At 36.5% G+C, this 18,826-nt stretch overlaps 1 protein-coding gene across 3 annotated transcripts in view; it reads left to right on the top strand.

The window, feature by feature from the left end:
• The window catches only part of LATS1 (large tumor suppressor kinase 1), a 52,809-nt gene extending 35,743 nt beyond the window's left edge, over positions 1-17,066 (top strand). The window contains exons 4-8 of one of the 3 annotated variants that reach the window (XM_060616882.3): positions 1,884-3,394; positions 5,671-6,253; positions 8,807-8,989; positions 9,189-9,295; positions 13,196-17,066. In XM_060616882.3, the coding sequence (XP_060472865.1) occupies positions 1,884-3,394; positions 5,671-6,253; positions 8,807-8,989; positions 9,189-9,295; positions 13,196-13,705 (2,894 nt within the window). In that variant the 3' untranslated portion in view covers positions 13,706-17,066. Of the gene's footprint in view, positions 1-1,883; positions 3,395-4,605; positions 5,464-5,670; positions 6,254-7,072; positions 7,137-8,806; positions 8,990-9,188; positions 9,296-13,195 lie in introns of those variants that run through there. The other 2 variants (XM_060616883.3, XM_078447450.2) reach the window with 2 other exon arrangements.
• Positions 17,067-18,826: the final 1,760 nt, after the last annotated feature.

Raw genomic sequence — 18,826 nt, 5'->3', positions numbered from 1 at the left:
TAAGTGAGAGGAATGAACGTGGCCGCCCAGATAGCATGAGCGTCCAAAGAGTGTGACGGAATAATAAGAGGTAGAATCCCATCTTTAGCTCAGTTCATTTTTAAAGAAGACCTGTTAATTGCAAAGGACCAAAAAGAAAGTAATGTCAGCAGAAGATAACCAACTTTAAGGAGGTGGTGGGAAAGCTTGGGGCAGAGGTTATGATATAGGAGCATTTGTTGGAGGGCAATAGTGGGAGGGTTTGGGAAGTGGGAGAACACAGAGAGCTTTATGGGAGGTGCAGAACAGAGATGGCAGTATACTTGAAGGTTGCGGAGACTTCTGATTTAACTGGTAAAAGCCGGGAGAGTGAATACATGTTGTCTTTAGCCTCAGCTGACTCTCTGGGGAAGGTGCGACTGAGCTTGGAGGCCAGAGGACTTGCCTAGGTTGCCCAGAGTGATGATTTTCCTCAAGTCATAGACCCAGTATGCTGCCCAGTCTAGCTGAAATAGACTGTTACACTGTACATTTTTTTTAATGTTTATTTTGAGAAAGAGAGAGAGTGGGGGAGGGGAAAAGAGAGAGGGAGAGAGAGAATCGCAAACAGGCTCCTTGCTGTCAGCATGGAACCTGATGTGGGGTTTGATCCCATGAACTGTGAGATCATGACCTGAGCCCAAATCCAGAGCCAGAGGCTTAACCCACTGAGCCACCAGGTGCCCCTAAACTGTACATTCTGAACATTTACCTTTTTTTTCTCATATGTGTTATTAAATATATTTTCTCCCAGGATGATATTGACCTTTCAGATTTGTAGATGTTTCTTATTTTGTTTTGAATGTTGTTAAATGTTTTATGTATTTAGATCTGTCAGTCTTTACTGTATGTTCTCTATCCTTGTCATACCTGGGAAGACCTTCCCAAGAGGTACAAAAGAGGTACTCCCAATATTACTGGATGTTCACTTGTTTTTTTCTTAGTGCTTGTATGGTTTCATCTTTACACTGAAATACTTAATCTTTCTGTAATGTATTATTTCTATATATTGAATTTTATACAAATGTATTTTATATATTTTTAAATGTATTAAAGATCTTTTCCAAGTATCCAGACTATTTTAAAAACTTCATTTGGGGGCCGGGTATGAGTATCATATATTTTCTTGCCTATTTCATTTATTTGGAAATTTTAGTAAAGAGAAACTCTGTAAAATCTATATTTAGTGTTCAGCTAGTTACCCCCTAGTGTCTTAGAAATATATTTAAAAGTAGTTGTATCTATTAAAATTTTAAATGGACAAAACTTTGGCTCAGTAATGCCACTTCTGATAATTTATCTACCTAACATATATATGAAATGATATCTGCACAAAATTTTTCGATGCCTTTTTTTTTTTTTTTTTTTTTTTTGTATAGCAAAAGACTAGAAACAACCTTAATATTCTTCAGTAGGAGAACTGATTAAATAAATTTGGGTATATCCATACAGTGAAACACTGTGGTGACACTTTTTTAAAGTAAGAAAACATTTTATATACAGAATCTTCAACATTTTAAGAAGAAGAGTAGGGATAATAATAGAAGTAGGAAGTATGCTATTTACTTGTGTATCCCTAAAACATCTTACTAATGATAATGGTTACCTTCAAGAAAGGAAGTTGGTTGGCTAAGGGACAGACGTGGGTATTCTTTTGTACTTCTAGAATTTTTAGCCATGAAAATGTATTACCTAGTCAAAATAAGTAAAATTTGAAAGGTGAAATAATACTAGTGTACTAAACTTTGATTTTTATAATTCTTGAAAGAGAGTTACCATTTAGCTGTGTCAGAATTCCAAACTTAATTTTTTAAAAATAAGATGTTAAAAACCTGCTTTTTTTTTTCTCTGTTTTATGACCATAGGGAGTGTGCAACAACCAGTTAACCGCAAACAAAGCTGGAAAGGTTCCAAAGAATCCTTAGTTCCTCAGAGACATGGCCCACCACTAGGAGAAAGCGTGGCCTATCGTTCCGAAAGTCCCAACTCGCAGACAGACGTAGGAAGACCTTTGTCAGGATCTGGTATAACAGCATTTGCTCAAGCCCACCCAAGCAACGGACAGAGGGTGAACCCCCCACCACCTCCTCAAGTAAGGAGTGTCACTCCTCCCCCACCTCCCAGAGGCCAGACTCCCCCTCCAAGAGGTACAACTCCACCTCCTCCCTCGTGGGAACCAAACTCTCAAACAAAGCGCTATTCCGGAAACATGGAATATGTAATCTCCCGAATCTCTCCAGTTCCACCTGGAGCCTGGCAGGAGGGCTATCCTCCACCGCCTCTGAACACGTCCCCAATGAATCCTCCTAATCAGGGACAGAGAGGCATTAGTTCTGTTCCTGTTGGCAGACAACCTATCATCATGCAGAGTTCCAACAAATTTAACTTTCCACCAGGAAGACCTGGAATTCAGAATGGTAGCGGTCAAACTGATTTTATGATACACCAAAATGTCCCTGCTGGCACTGTGAATCGGCAGCCGCCCCCTCCGTATCCTCTGACCCCAACTAATGGACAGAGCTCTTCTGCTTTACAAACAGGGGGATCTGCTGCCCCTTCATCATATACAAATGGAAATATTCCCCAATCTATGATGGTACCAAACAGAAACAGTCATAACATGGAACTTTATAACATTAATGCACCTGGACTGCAAACAACGTGGCCTCAGTCATCTTCCGCTCCAGCCCAGTCATCCCCAAGCAGTGGGCATGAAATCCCCACATGGCAACCTAACATACCAGTGAGGTCAAATTCCTTTAATAACCCGTTAGGAAATAGAACAAGTCATTCTGCTAATTCTCAGCCCTCAGCTACAACAGTCACTGCAATTACACCAGCTCCTATTCAACAGCCTGTGAAAAGTATACGTGTATTAAAACCAGAGCTACAGACTGCGTTAGCACCTACACACCCTTCTTGGATACCCCAGCCAATTCAAACGGTTCAACCTAGTCCTTTTTCTGAGGGTACCACTTCAAATATGACTGTTATGCCTCCTGTTGCTGAGGCTCCAAATTATCAAGGCCCACCTCCACCTTACCCAAAACATCTGCTACACCAAAACCCATCTGTTCCCCCATATGAATCAATCAGTAAATCTAGCAAAGAGGATCAGCCCAGCTTGCCCAAGGAAGATGAGAGTGAAAAAAGTTACGAAAATATGGATGGTGGGGATAAAGAAAAGAAACAGATTACAACTTCACCCATCACTGTTAGGAAAAACAAGAAAGATGAAGAGCGAAGGGAATCTCGTATTCAAAGTTACTCTCCTCAGGCGTTTAAATTCTTTATGGAGCAACATGTAGAAAATGTACTCAAATCTCATCAGCAACGGCTACATCGGAAAAAACAGTTAGAGAATGAAATGATGCGGGTAAAACCTTTTAAAATGCAGATTTTTATACTTGATCATCTGTTTGCTTAGTGTTTATTTTTAAATATCGGTCCAGTGTTTTTTCCTTCTTTTTATAGCTAAGTACATTATCAATTATTTAAAGTCAGTAAACTTTAACGTACTTTTGATTATACCATTTTATTTTAGTATTTCAAAATTTACTCCATTTCCTGTAATAAAGTTCTAATAAATTAAGAAAAATATACTTTATGGAGTGCTATTTAGGTGTACATAATCCCTTTTTATGGAAATAGCAAAGGTTCTTTCTTTCTTTTTTTTTTTTTTTTTTTTGCAAGGGTTATTTTTTAAGTTGTATGCATTTTCTTACAACTGTTTAAACTAGCTAGAAATATCTGGGTACATCTCTTGATATGAAACTTTTTTTTTTTTTTTTTTTTTTTTTTTTTTTTACTTATAGTAGTTTTGGGACCTTATTCGTCAGGTTTATTCATTTGGTTGGTCTTATTAAAAAGTATCAAAGACTTATCTCTTCAGTTATTTCCTCATCTAATTTCATTTTTTTATAATGTACTAGAAAAATATGCTGAAATTATTAAACCACTAAAAGGGAGATCAAGAATAAGTGCTCACTCATTTTAAATTAGTCTGTTGTGATTCTATGTACATATCTTCACTGGATATTATGGTGATACTATCATTGTTACTATTTTTGTCACATTTTACAGTTCAAACAAATTTAACTTTCACTCAGAATCCAAGAGGCTTAAATTTGTGATGAAACTTCCTCACATAATTTGAGGGCCATTCTTTTAAATTTAATTTTTTTTTAATGTTTTATTTATTTTTGAGAGACAGAGTGCGAGTAGGGAAGGGGCAGAGAGAGAGGGAGACACAGAATCCCAAGCAGGCTCCAGGCTCTGAGCTGTTAGCACAGAGCCTGACGCCCGGGCTCAAACCCATGAACTGTGAGATCATGACCTGAGCCAGTCAGACGCTTAACCAACTGAGCCACCTAGGCGTCACGAGAGCCATTCTCTTAAAATGATTTGTCTAAATCTGATTTCACAGTATTGTTATTCCTGCTATAAATTGAATATTCTTAGATGAGAAACACCATGATAATCTGTATGACCCATCCATATTTTAGCCCTTAGGATTTCTTACTAAAGTCTGTCTGTATGTATTTTCTTAGTTTATTTTTCCTTTTTCCTCTTCACTTTCACTAATAGCTGATTTAAACTTTTATGGTGTTGGAAGCTTTGCTGACTTCTGTAGCCTCCATTACTGTGTAGGCAAGTAAGATTTTAAGAGAAACAGTTCTACACTAAGTCTGGCATGCCACCCTTCTTAAAAGATACTGCATGCAAATGTGCACACCCTAACAGAAGCATGAGGTCGCTATATTCTAATTAGGCTTGCATTTCTAGAATTAGACTCTACTTCTTACATTCCTATTCTATTTTAACCCTTAAATTAGTTTCTTATTAAACTAGCCAAAAATAAACTTCCTTCTAAATCCGGGTAGTCCATGTCTACTCAGAAGTTGGCTTTTGTTTTTAATCTGTTTTTTGGTGTCTTCATAAGTCACATTGACTATTCTTTGAAATGTTCCAAAATACCGAAAGGATACCTTGTAATCAAACAAGTTGTCCTTTTTAAATACGGTAGGAGAAACCTTTTGCATTTTGTGTTAGTGGTGGCTGTGCACCCTACCTACCCTTCCTCTAGTGCCTGAGAAAAATAAAAGAAAGATGGGTTGTGAATGAGTGGTTAAGTTAGAGACGACATTCTTTTGTTCTTAATACATCAGTTTTTTAGAATAAATGAATCTGGAGGGAAGAATTTCTTTTCATGAAAGAAAAGAGGAAGAATATTTTAATTGTAGGCATTCCACAAGAGAAGCATATATAATAAAGGTAGTCTGATCACATAATTTGGGGTGGATATGCATGGGGAGATGGATGAGGATGCATGTTAACAGATGTTTGGTTGTTGCACATTGGGAACTTTGTTGGGGTGCATTAGAAAACAGTAGGAAGCTGACCGTTGGTATCATCTTGCTCTCCATGGCAGAATCTGCATAAAAACTCACCTTTGTATATCCTGTTAACTATCCCTTAAGCTGCACTTGTGTTAATTAATTTTCTCTGAAGTATATTCTAGATTTCTAACATGCTTCGTTAAAAATTATTATGCATTTAACCTTTAAATATATGCCTGAATTTTTCCAAACTATTTTTTAATATTTGGTATAGAAGCTAATTCCTCATTTAACCTTTAGTTTATTTGCCTAGGTTGGACTATCTCAAGATGCCCAGGATCAAATGAGAAAGATGCTTTGCCAAAAAGAGTCTAATTATATCCGTCTTAAGAGGGCTAAAATGGACAAGTCTATGTTTGTGAAGATAAAGACACTAGGAATAGGAGCATTTGGTGAAGTCTGTCTAGCAAGAAAAGTAGATACTAAGGCTTTGTACGCAACAAAAACTCTTCGAAAGAAAGATGTTCTGCTTCGAAATCAAGTCGCTCATGTTAAAGCTGAGAGAGATATCCTGGCCGAAGCTGACAATGAATGGGTAGTTCGTCTATATTATTCATTCCAAGATAAGGACAATTTATACTTTGTAATGGACTATATTCCTGGGGGTGATATGATGAGCCTATTAATTAGAATGGGCATCTTTCCAGAAAATCTGGCACGATTCTACATAGCAGAACTTACCTGTGCCGTTGAAAGTGTTCATAAAATGGGTTTTATTCATAGAGATATTAAACCTGATAATATTTTGATTGATCGTGATGGTCATATTAAATTGACTGACTTCGGCCTCTGCACTGGCTTCAGATGGACACATGATTCTAAGTACTATCAGAGTGGTGAGTAAAACCATAAAATTTGTACATATTAATATGACTTGTAAATGTAATAAGATATAAGGTATTCTCACTGGATGGAAGCCATAAGTCCTGGTTTCAGTCTTGACTATTGGATAAATGTGAGTGAATCCTTTAGACACCAAGCCTTATAAAATGAAAGAATGTGTTAGATTATTTCTAAATATCATTATTTAGAAATAAATAATGAGAAAAATCCGAAGCAGGTTCCATGCTCAGTGGGACCTCACAATTGAGCCGAAATCAAGAGTCAGACACTTAACCAACTGAGCCACCCGGGCGTCCCCCAAAATTTTTAAATGAAGCCCCATACCCACCATTCAGCTTAAAAACTAGATTGTCAGTGCTTCTGAAGCCCTTAAACGATTGCTTCCCCTTTTTCTTCCACAGAAGTAACCATTATTTCAGAACTTTGTAATCACAGTTCTTTACTTTTCTCTATACTTTTCCCAATGTTTATAACCCTAAACAATGTTATTTTATTTTGCCTCCTCTTGAACGTTATTTCAATGTAATCATTCTATATGTATTCTTCTATGTTCACTTCTTTTATGTATTTGAGGTTGATCTGTGTTATTGCATATGAAATGTATTTTCACTACTATTTAGGATTCCGTGGTATGACTATTATACGACTTATTTAACCTTAAACACTCTATGTACATGATTTTGTTCAATCTCACATCACTGTGAGGCAGGATAAAGAAACTGAGGCTTAGTTAGATGAAGCAATTTGCCCAAGGTCAGACAGAAAAGAAGTGTAGGGGGCTAGGCTTTGAACCCAGGTTTGTCTGATTACAGGGCCCATGTTATTTCTACTACACCACACTGCTCACCAAGATCCCTTCAAAGCGCTAATGGAAGTGTAAGTTGATCTAACAATTCTTGAATACTTATGACCAGGTTCTTTACATATATTCTAATTTAAGGGTCACAGCAATCTTCTCAGGTAAGTATTAGCCTCCTGTGTTTCTGTGAAGCCAAGTAGGTTGACAGTAAGTGGATAGAACTGAGACACTTGAACCTGTCTCCTCAGAGTCACCCTAAAAATTTGGGGTTCTTCTTAAAAATATGATTCGTGGGCTCTATTCCAGTCTTCTGATTTAAAATCTTCACTGGAGAGGAGAAATTGTACTTTATTTTTTTAAAGTTTGCTTTTTATTTTTTTACTTTTTTGAGTAGGCTCCACGCCCAGTGTGGGGCTTGAATTTGTGACCCTGAGATCAAGAGTTGTATGCTCTACTGACTGAGCCAGCCAGGCACCCTGCCTAGATGATTATTACAGTTTAAATACGAGCTGTATTTTTCTAGGTGATTTCATCCAGTCATGGCTTTAAATGCCATTTCATTCCAGTGACTTCGAAATCTCTCTTTCTAGAAGTTGCCCCTCCCGTTCACGTGTGTGTCTAATAGGCCTTTTAAACTTCACATTGCCAATAAACAACTCTCAATTTCTCCCCCTCCAGTTGTCCCCATGTTAGTAAATTGCACTACCACCGCCCACTTAGTTATCCTTGATTCTTTTCTCCCCACACCGTCTACATCTAATCCATCAATAAATCCTGTTTATTCCACCTCTAAAAATACCCTTGATCTGTTCACTTTTCTACATCGCCACTGTTACTGTCAGGGTAGCCTCTGAACTGGGCACTCCTCACGCTTGTCCTCCCTACAGTTGGTGCTCTACATGGCAGTTAGTGTTTTCTTTTTGAAACATAAATCAGATCTTGTCGTTCTCTTCAAACCCTCTGGTATCTTCCCACTGCATTTGCAGTAAAAGGCAAACCACTTCTTTGGCTTATTAAACACCGGCTCCGACTCCTATTGTCCGCCATTCTCTCCTAATTTACCAGCCCCACTGGTCTCTCTTGTTACTGTTGTTTCTCTGTGGATGGAATGTCTTGCCCTGGTTTTCAAATGGTTGAGTCCCTCTGGTTTTTACAAATGTCACCTCAGTTCGTCTTCCTGAGCCACCCTAGTACATTTGTCATATTACCTCACGTTGATTCTTTGAATGGGATGCATCACTATTTTTATATATATATTTTATATCGATATATATGTATATATATCGATATAAAATATATATCTGTTTGTTGTGTTTGTCCAATACAGAGAAGCTACCCGAAAGAAGATCCCTGTCTTATTTGTCGTTGTCATTTATTGAATGAACAAACACTGATCTCATTTGTTTGAAACTTTGTTCAGAATAGTAAGGGGAAGCAGTCTGCATAACAAATTCCTGATCCTACGAACTCATGACTTTAATTATCATCATTTGACATTGAGTAAATTACTGAAACTTACACTAATTTTTCTTAGAGTAACACTTGTCCTATTAGTATCTCGGAGCACAGGCTGTAGTTAGTAATAAACACCATCAGTGATATGGCATACATTGTGTCTTATTTTGTCTCAAGGGAAGAGTACTGTTAACTCTAAACCATGATGTCAAAAGATTAAACAGTCTTTAGGCTCAGTCTTGTTCTTGTTGCTTTTATTTATTTATTTATTATTTACGTACTTTCTACATAGGTGACCATCCACGGCAAGATAGTATGGATTTCAGTAATGAATGGGGTGACCCTTCTAACTGTCGATGTGGAGATAGATTGAAGCCATTGGAGCGGAGAGCTGCACGCCAACACCAGCGGTGTCTTGCACATTCGTTGGTTGGGACACCCAATTATATTGCACCTGAAGTGTTGTTACGAACAGGTAAAAACATTAGTTTTGTGATAATCTCAATAGGCCTTTAGACCAGCTGAAATTTACATTAATTAACATGTGGCTTATTTTTCAGGTTTATAATAAAAATATTAATTATACAGCATTTTGGTGATTTAATATTTTGATTGTATTCTGAGCACTTTTTAAAAAGTTTCTGAATAACTATAACTTTGGTATCTTATTTTAGGCTATACACAGTTATGTGATTGGTGGAGTGTTGGTGTAATTCTTTTTGAAATGTTGGTGGGTCAACCTCCTTTCTTGGCACAAACACCATTAGAAACACAAATGAAGGTAAGATATAGCATCTATACCAAAGACTTGTCAGAGTCCCTATATCATAGACTTTTAGCAATCCTTTATTTAGAACATCTTATTCTGGAATTTAAGAATGGATTTGTAAGGTGGGGCACGTGGGTGCTTAGTTGGTTGAGCATCTGACTCTTGATTTTGGCCCAGGTCATGATCCCAGGGTCATGAGATCGAGCCCTGCATCAGGCTCCGCACTGAGCATTGGAGCTTGCTTGAGATTCTTTCTCTCCCCTTCCCTCTCTCTTTCTCAAACAACAACAACAAAACCTGATTAAAAAAAAAAAAAAAAAAAAAAGAATGAACTTGTAAGGAGGCGCCTGGCTGGCTCAGTCAGTAGAGTGACTCTTGATCTTGGGGTCATGAGTTCGAGCCCCACCTTGGGGGTAGAGTTTACTTTAAAAAAAAAAAAAAAAAAAAAAAAAAAAAAAAAAGGAATGAATTGGTAAGGTTAGAGGAAGTCACTGAAATTCCAGGAGTGAACTCTAGTGTCCGTCATCCCACTGTCATCACACTGTTAGATCCTCTGTCACTCATGTGCTTATATACTCATTCCATTCTCATGGAAGTCTTTAGTACTATGTGCAGATTTATTCTAATTTACTTTTTGTCACCTTCTGGCTCCTGGCTTTGTTTCCTTCCATGCATAGTCTACCCCCAAACAACAAACAAATATCTGTATCTCCACTTGAAATTACCTCTGGCATTTAAATGAGAAGCTGCCCACAATTTTGGTCATAAACAGTCCCATTAAAAACCCTTCAGTGGTTCCCATGTCCATGGATTAAAGTCCAAATTTATACTCCCTTCCCTGTTCATACCATTCCCTCTGTCTGGAATGTTCTTCTTTCTTTCTTTCTCATCTTCCACAACTCTCCCTACTTTCTTAAATCTGCTTAACTCCTGAACTAACTCATTCTTAATCATTCTTAAGATATCTCTTCTATGATGTTCCCCCTGAGTTGTAACTACTTCTTTCGTTGCATTTAATATATTTAAAACTTCTTGGGGTGCCTGGGTGGCTCAGTCAGTTAAGCGTCCGACTTGAGCTCAGGTCATGATCTCATGGTTTGTGAGTTTGAGCCCCAGGTCAGGCTCTGTGCTGACAGCTCATATTCTGTGTTTCTGTCTCTCTCTGCCCCTCCCCTGCTTGCTCTCTTTCTCTGTTTCTCTCTTTCTCTCAAATATAAATAAACATTAAAATTTTTTTTTTAATATATTTAAAACTTCCTTTAAAATTTCTTTTAAGTATAGGTGTGTTGATAATGCATTCTCTTAGGTTTGGTTCAAATTAGTTTGTCTGAAAGTGTCTTTATTTCCTCTTCATTTTAATATATATGTATATGAAAGTATATGCATATATATATATAAATGTGTGTGTGTGTGCGCACGTGTGTGCAGGGGCGTGTGAAAAACTGAATGCTTTCTCCTCAAAATCAAGAACATAGCAAAGATGTGTGTTTTTACCAGTCTTATTAGGCATAGTTCTAGAAATCTTAGCCAGGGTAATACAACAACAAAAGAAATAAAAGGCATACAGATTAGAAAGAAATAAAAACTTAGCCTATTCAGAGATGACAACATAACTTTCTATATAGAAAATCCAGGGAATTTATGAAAAAACTCATAGAAATAATAAGTGAGTTTAGCAAGGTTGTAGACTTATAAGGGTAATACATAAAAATCTATTGTATTTCTATATTTAAGCAATAAATGACCAGAAACTGAAATTTAAAAGCAGTCCCATTCAGGGGTGCCTGGGTGGCTTGGTCAGTTAAGCATCTGACTTCAGCTGAAGTCATGATCTCATGGTTCATGGATTTGAGCCCTGTGTCGGGCTCTGTGCTGACAGTTCAGAGCCTGGAGCCTACTTCAGATTCTGTATCTCTCCCTCTCTCTCTGCCCCTTCCCTGCTTGTGCTTGCTCTCATTCTCCCCCCCCCTCTCAAAAATAAATAAACATTAAAAAAATAAAAGCAGTACCATTCATAGAAGTTTCCTCCAATTGAAATATACAGGGGGGTGGCGCCTGGGTGGCTCAGTCAGTTAAGCGTCTGACTTCGGCTCAGGTCACGATTTCATGACTTGTAAGTTCAAGCCCCACATTGAGGCTCTGTGCTGACAGCTTGGATCCTGGAGCCTGCTTGGGGTTCTGTCTCTGTCTCTCTGCCCTTCCTCTACTCATACACTGTCTGTCTCTCTCAAATATAAATAAACATTAAAAAAAAGAAATATGCAGGTATAAATCTAATAAATCATGAACAAGATCTCTATGCCGAAAGCTACAAACTCTGATGAAAGAAATCAAGAAAGATCTTCATAAATGGAGACATGTACCATATCCCATGTCGATAGATTGGAGGACTCAACATAGCAAAGCTATCACTTATCTCCAAATTAATCTATAGATTTGATTCCATCCTAATTTTTGTAGGTACAGATGAGCCAATTCTAAAATGTATATGGGTAGGGTGCCTGGGTGGCTCAGTTGGTTAAGCATCTGTCTCTTGGTTTCGGCTCAGGTCATGATCTCATGGTTTGTGACTTCGAGCACTGCATTGGCCTCTGCACTGGTGGTATGGAGCCTGCTTGGGATTTTCTGTCTCCCTGTCTCTACCACTCCCCTGCTTGCTCGCATGCACATGTGTGCACGCTCTCACTATAAACAAACAAACAAACATTTAAAAGTAAATAAGTAAAATGTATATGGGTGAACAGAGGAACTAGAATAATGAAAACAATGTTTTAAAAGAAGAACAGAGTTAGAGGAATCAACCACTTTTAAGAATTACTATGAAGTTACAGTAATCTAGACGGGGTGATATTGGTAAAAGGACACAAACATAGATCAATGGAACAAGATACAGAATAGAGAAATAGAACCACACAAATATGTCCATTTGATCTTTGACAAAGGTGCAAATGGAGAAAGAATAGTATTTCAACAAATGTAGGATAATTGGTCGGCCATATTCAGAAAGTACTGAAACTTAATGTAAACTTCATCCCTACACAAAGATTAACTCAAAATGGTTCATCGATCCAGAGATAAAATATAAATACTATACTACTATAATACTTTTATAATACTATAAAATCTTTATGGCCTAGGGTTAGGGGAAGAGTTCTTAGAAATGATACCAAAATCATGATCTATAAAAGAAAAAGTTGAGAAACTGGAATTCATCAAAACTTAACACTTTCAGTATACAAAAGACACAAGACAATGAAGACAAGATTCAGCTTGGGGGGAGACATTTGCAGACACATTTCCCACAAAGGGCTTGTATCTAGACCATAAAAAGAACTTTCAAAACTCAATAGTAAAAAATATTTCTTGATTACCTACTACCTTTCTTCCGTTCTTCCCTCTCTTCCCTTCCTCCCTCCCTCTCTCCCTCATTCTGGTTTATTCAAAGTCAGAATAAATATTTATTGAACATCTATTAACGATGTGCCAGGCAACTTGCCAAGCACTAAGAAATACAAAGACAAAACATGATCTATAGCCTTATGGAATTTTATCTGTGGTAGAAGGACATAGACAGAACAGGTCCCACGAAGTCTGTACTATGATACCAGTAAACACATGGAACGGGACAGCGCAATGGAAATTGTCATTTCTGCCATAGGTAGAAGAGCTTAACAGGGGAGCTAAAACTTACAGTGAGTCTTAAAATATGAGTATAAGTTGCCTGGGGGGAGGGAATGGGAGGAAAGGTTATTTCCCATCAGCGATTCATTCATTATTAAAGGTAAGGAAGGCAGAATACTGTGCAATTTATTTTTAAAGATAAAAATAGGTAAGGCTTTGGTATAAAACTTGGAGGACATTTTTTTCTTATTTACCTCTTCCCTCCTAATTTCTAAAAAATCCTCTTTAAAGGTTATCAACTGGCAAACATCTCTTCACATTCCACCTCAAGCTAAACTGAGTCCTGAAGCCTCTGATCTTATTATTAAACTTTGCCGAGGACCAGAAGATCGCTTAGGCAAGAATGGAGCTGATGAAATAAAAGCTCATCCATTTTTTAAAACAATTGATTTCTCCAGTGACCTGAGACAGCAATCTGCTTCATACATTCCTAAAATCACACACCCAACAGATACATCAAATTTTGATCCTGTTGATCCTGATAAGTTATGGAGTGATGATAATGAGGAAGAAAATGTAAACGACACTCTCAACGGATGGTATAAAAATGGAAAGCACCCTGAACATGCTTTCTACGAATTTACCTTTCGGAGGTTTTTTGATGACAATGGCTACCCATATAATTATCCAAAGCCTATTGAATATGAATATATTAATTCACAAGGCTCAGAGCAACAGTCAGATGAAGATGATCAACACACAGGCTCAGAGATCAAAAATCGTGATCTAGTGTATGTTTAACACACTAGGAAATGTAATGAGGATTTGCAAAAAGACCTGAAACGCAGAGTTTTTTGAGGCTCCGAGAGTAAAATTATGCAAATGTGACAGAGCTATGTATGAGTGCTCTGTGTACAATATTTTATGTTCCTAAATTATGGAAAATCTTTTTTAAATGTTAATTTATTCCAGCCTTTTTAATCAGTAATTTAGAAAAAAAAATTGTTATAAAGAAAATAAATTATGAACTGAATATTATAGTCAGTTCTTGGTACTTAAAGTACTTAAAAATAAAAAAAAAAATAGTGCTTTGTTTAAAAGGAGAAACCTGGTATCTATTTGTACATACACTAAATAATTTTAAAAGACAAGAATATTTGAATTTTTTTTGAAAGACAGTTTTATCTTGCTTTGACCAAATATGAAATGTACCCCACATTTACAGATTTTTTTTTTTTTTTTTTTTACCCCGTATCCTGGTTTTTGGTACAAAATAAGCTATAGAAATTAAGCCATTACGGTGATGAGTGTTCTTAGGCTAATCTGATAATTTACATCTTGTAATTAAGAAATACAGGGTTGAAACAGTATGCTCATCAGAAGAAAAAATACTGCATTTTCTCTTTCTTATTTTTCCCCTCTGTGGAATATTTACTCTTCTAGCATTTATTTCTCAAGAATGACTGACTTTAAAAGAAGCAAAGCACTACCATTTTTCTTTCTATACTGGTATTTTTAATGCTGCTTCTAGTTTTAAAAGGGAAAAAAGATGCCATAAGTCAAAATTTACAATACCGGATGCTAAGATCTTTCATATTTTTACTTCGAATTTTTTTCTTAAGTTTCGACCATCCTAAGCAGAAAGATTATTTTCAGTTTCATAAGAAACTTTAAGTAGAAAAATTATTTGTGGGTATTCACTAGAAAAGTACTTTTTCTGCATAGTGACAGTTTTGATTATGTCATCAGTAATGTTACATGTTTCCTCTTTCAGAACAGTGCTGTATATACAAGTTGTTATTGGCAAAGGAAATCTGGCTATTTGGCAGTATTTTACCTATGGGCAGAAAAAATTATTTAACTCTTAAGGTGTCTGTTAGTAATTAGAAAAAGTTATATAGTGGTCTTAGTAGAAAATTCAAATCCTCCTGACTTAATTTAAGGTTAAATAATACGTTTTTCAGCATGCCTATTATATATACATATATATGTATATATAATGTTTAGGTTTTAAGGAACACTTGTGGTTTCATACCAAAATACATTTAGCTTATTTTTTAGGAAGGGGAAAAGGGCTCTATTCTGACATTAGTAAAATTTGTATTTTAGTTCCTTTCCTTTAAGCTCCTCTGATAGGGAATTGTTTTATCAAAATTGTATATGTGTAGATAAGAAGAGGCATAATTTTAGTGATTTTCAAACTAATGGAAACAAGCTAGTGGAAATCCTATATGTAAGTGAAAGTAAAGGCAAAGCTGTTCCAGTTGAATTGGGGAGGGCAGAGAAGATTCATTAGTTCACTCTTGCACCTTTCCATAGGTGGCTGTCTCAGAGCTCAGCTTGTAAACCACTGCATACCCCACTGTGTGTAGTGGTGGGTCTTTGGGGTTCGTTGGGTTTTTTGAGAGTCTGATGAAAGTTGCGGACTCTTTTCCCAGAAAATTGCACGTTAACACACACACATATGATGCTGCGTGCAGTCTTAGGGATTCTGGACATGTTGAAAACTGTCACAAACTTGGTTAAGGACCTCTGTCCTGTAAGAACACTGATACGCTAAACTCAGAACTTTGCTTTAAATTTACTGGTTAGTACTCAGATTAGCACATCTTGTATAAACACTGATAATTTGTGATGGAAAAATTCTGTACATGTGATAACGTATCCCCAGGAATGCCTTTCTCACGCTGGTACGGCACTAAGGCATTTTAAACATACACTTGAGGGCATTGAAATACATGTTTGGCTTGTTACAGGCTTGATACGGAAATATTTCTGAAGGACTTCTAATCATTAGAGAATTGTAAGAAAAGGCACTATACTGAGTTGGCAGTCTTCACTTCATGGAACATTTGATTAGTCGTATAAAATCCTATGCAAAACAAAATAGTTCAAGAATTTTTAGCTCACTACTCAAATTTTAAGATATCCCTCTGGCTCTTTGGCTTTTCTCAGTCAGATTTATTGAAATTTCCACTTGGTTGTTTTACTTCTGGATTGTGGTACAATGCCGTAAGAACCAACTTTGTCACCTTCATGTTCTAGGAAAACTAAGGTGCTGTCTCCTCCCCATTTCTCCCCACAAAATCTGTGTTGACACTACAAATCGTGTGTTCTTTTAAAATTTCCTCTGACGATATGAGCTTTCTGTGTTTATCTAAAGCAAGCCTTTAGTGTCTGCAGTTCTAACGGTTTGGATATACTTATTAGCTCTCCTATTCCCAAACTATATCTGGTTCTTCTAGCATAGAATCTGGTGCTTCCTGACCAAAAATAGGAGAACAACGTAAAAAATCTATATGCTTTCAATTGAAATAGAGTGAAAACATTGGTTATACATGTTTTCTTCTTAAAATCATTTTCCCACTCATTTGAAAACTTGCTGTCTTTCTTATACTTACCCCCTTTTTATGTATATTAATAGTATTTATAAAATGTGTTCTATAATTATGTAACTGTAGATACTATTATGTATTGTCCAGTGACATCCTAAGGCAGGCCCTATTGCTGTATCTTTTCTACCTTATTTGTAATAGGAACCATAGAATGTATGACTAAGAAGTCACTTTGAGATTGACTTTTTAAAAAAGTTATTACCTTCTGCTGTTGCAAAGTGCAAAACTGTGAGTGGAAATGTTTTATTCTGACTTAATAATATGTTAGAAATTAGAGAATACAGTGGGAGGATTTTTAGATATTGCTGCTGCTGTTACCTAAGGTACTTTAGAAATTTTTTCTTTAATATACAAAAAATAAACAAAAATCCCTTTGGTATTTAAAGTGAAACATTTATTTAGCCTGTTTGTTTTAATCTAAAGCAAAAAGTAATTTGAGTCAACATATTGGTATGTTTGTAAAGCGCCTTAATATATCCCTTTGTGGAAGGCACTATACCACAGTTTACTTTTATATTGTATTGTGTATATAAGTATTTTGTATTAAAATTGAATCAATACAGTACTACAGTTTTATAAAATAATGCTTTGTTAGGAAAAGGAATTACAGCTTTGCAATATAACTAAATTGTTTTGCATACTTCTGAATGTAATAGATATGAATAATCAGCCTGTGTTTTTAATGACTGTATTTGTATTTTCCCAATCATTTTCTCTAGTGTAACATTTGCTGGGATAATAATAAAAAAAGAATTCAGATCTTTCAATTATGTGTGGAAAGCTGATTTTTAAGCCATCTATGTAGTTTGATTTGAATCGTTATTAGAGAAAATTTGTGATTAAAACTTTGATGTTTTGGAGTTAAAATATATATAATGATAATACCTAGTTAGGTTAAGGCAAACTGAGTAAAGTAACCCGTAAAATGTTTTCATTTTGCCCAACATAAGTACAATATATATTTCGTGTTGAAGGCTTCCTTTAGATCAGCACAGATTTAAACTTTTCTAATTATTAAACTCCTCATTTAGTATCATTTGAGTCCACTTAAAAAATTTTTAAATATGTAGTTGACAAATGTCTTTTCCTTTATTTGCAGTCCTTTATCACATGATTGCCTACCAGAGAAAATACATATATTGATATTATAATTCTAATACATATATTGATATTATGTATAAATCAACTTTCTACAGATGAACACATTTTTAGTTTTATTTATCCTTTTTCAAGCATTACCATCACTCTTAGTGTCCTTTATCCTCATGTTTGCACTTCTTTATAAAATTGTATTTGGTCTACATGAGGCTGTTGTATAGTTGATGTAAGTTGCATTATTCCTATGATTTATTATACTACATTGTAGACCCTTGTTTGGTATGCTTGTGACTCTACTTTGTTATGCCAAAGCCAAACACACAAAAATTGTATCTGTTTATGTGTGTGAAGGGTAGAGAAGAGATATCAAATTTATGTCTGAAATATACGCAGTTATTGTTCTCTTTAATACCTAATCTCTCCTTCTTCCTACTTAGAAGATCCAGAGATCTGAAACATACTGCTGGATTCAGAATCTGGGTGGAACTTTGAGTTGTTTCCCCTGGAGAGGGGTTAAATTTTTCTGTATTGGAAAAAGGGGTTCTCATGAGTACTTAGCTCTCACAGTGGTTGACTCATGACACATGCCGCTCTCGTTCCCCCACATCCATTCTGTGATTCTGTCCTTTACGGATAGAGCCCCCATCCCTGTCCAATTTTGACTGTCCTAAGCGACCACATGTTTTTCATATTCCCTTGTAATTAGGTGTGGCCACGTGATTGGCCCTTGGGATATGAGCGTATGTGATACTTAAAGTTCATACACTTAAAGTTGATACTGCTTGCCCTCCACTTGCTTTTCCCCTTTTCCCACAGTATGGAACAGGGACGGACTGGTGACTGTTGATCGTGAGAGCTAGGAAAACACCCTGGTGGTGGATCAACAAAATGAATAGAACCTGGTTACCTGAGAGACTGGGTGATGTGGGGCTGTATGTCCATCCTGGACTGAGATGTTAGAGAAAAGGAATGACCAAGTAAGCTCCCACTGGATTGACTTCATCTCATATAATTACTTTAAACTCGGAGGAAAATCCAAAAACATCCGCCTAAAGATACTGAGTGGAACCAAGAGCAGGCAGATTCTGGATCGAAGACAACCCTTGGCAGAGAGGAGTGGCACTCGAGGGGTATCTAATTTTCAAGATACATTGCTTGAGAAAGGCCCAAATCTCTAGCTGAATCATTAGCCACACATCTGTGAGGAAGAATCCAAGAACAAAAGGACTAAACTGGTATTTGAGGTGCTGCCCAACAGAAAGTGGATCAGATCTAATTGCCTGCCTAACAACCACCACCCAAACAAACACCACCTCCAGAGATACATCACAGATTTGAAACAGGGGATATATAACACAACATATCCAATATCCAGGATACACTTCAAAATTACCTGACCTACAAAGAAATACAAAAAATATGACCTAGT

This window comes from Panthera onca, chromosome B2 (assembly GCF_046562875.1).
Source record: "Panthera onca isolate mPanOnc1 chromosome B2, mPanOnc1 haplotype 2, whole genome shotgun sequence".
In the NCBI taxonomy this organism is placed as follows: Eukaryota; Metazoa; Chordata; class Mammalia; order Carnivora; family Felidae; genus Panthera; species Panthera onca.
Note: the sequence above shows the minus strand (reverse complement) of the source record. Positions and strands in the feature narration are given on the sequence as shown.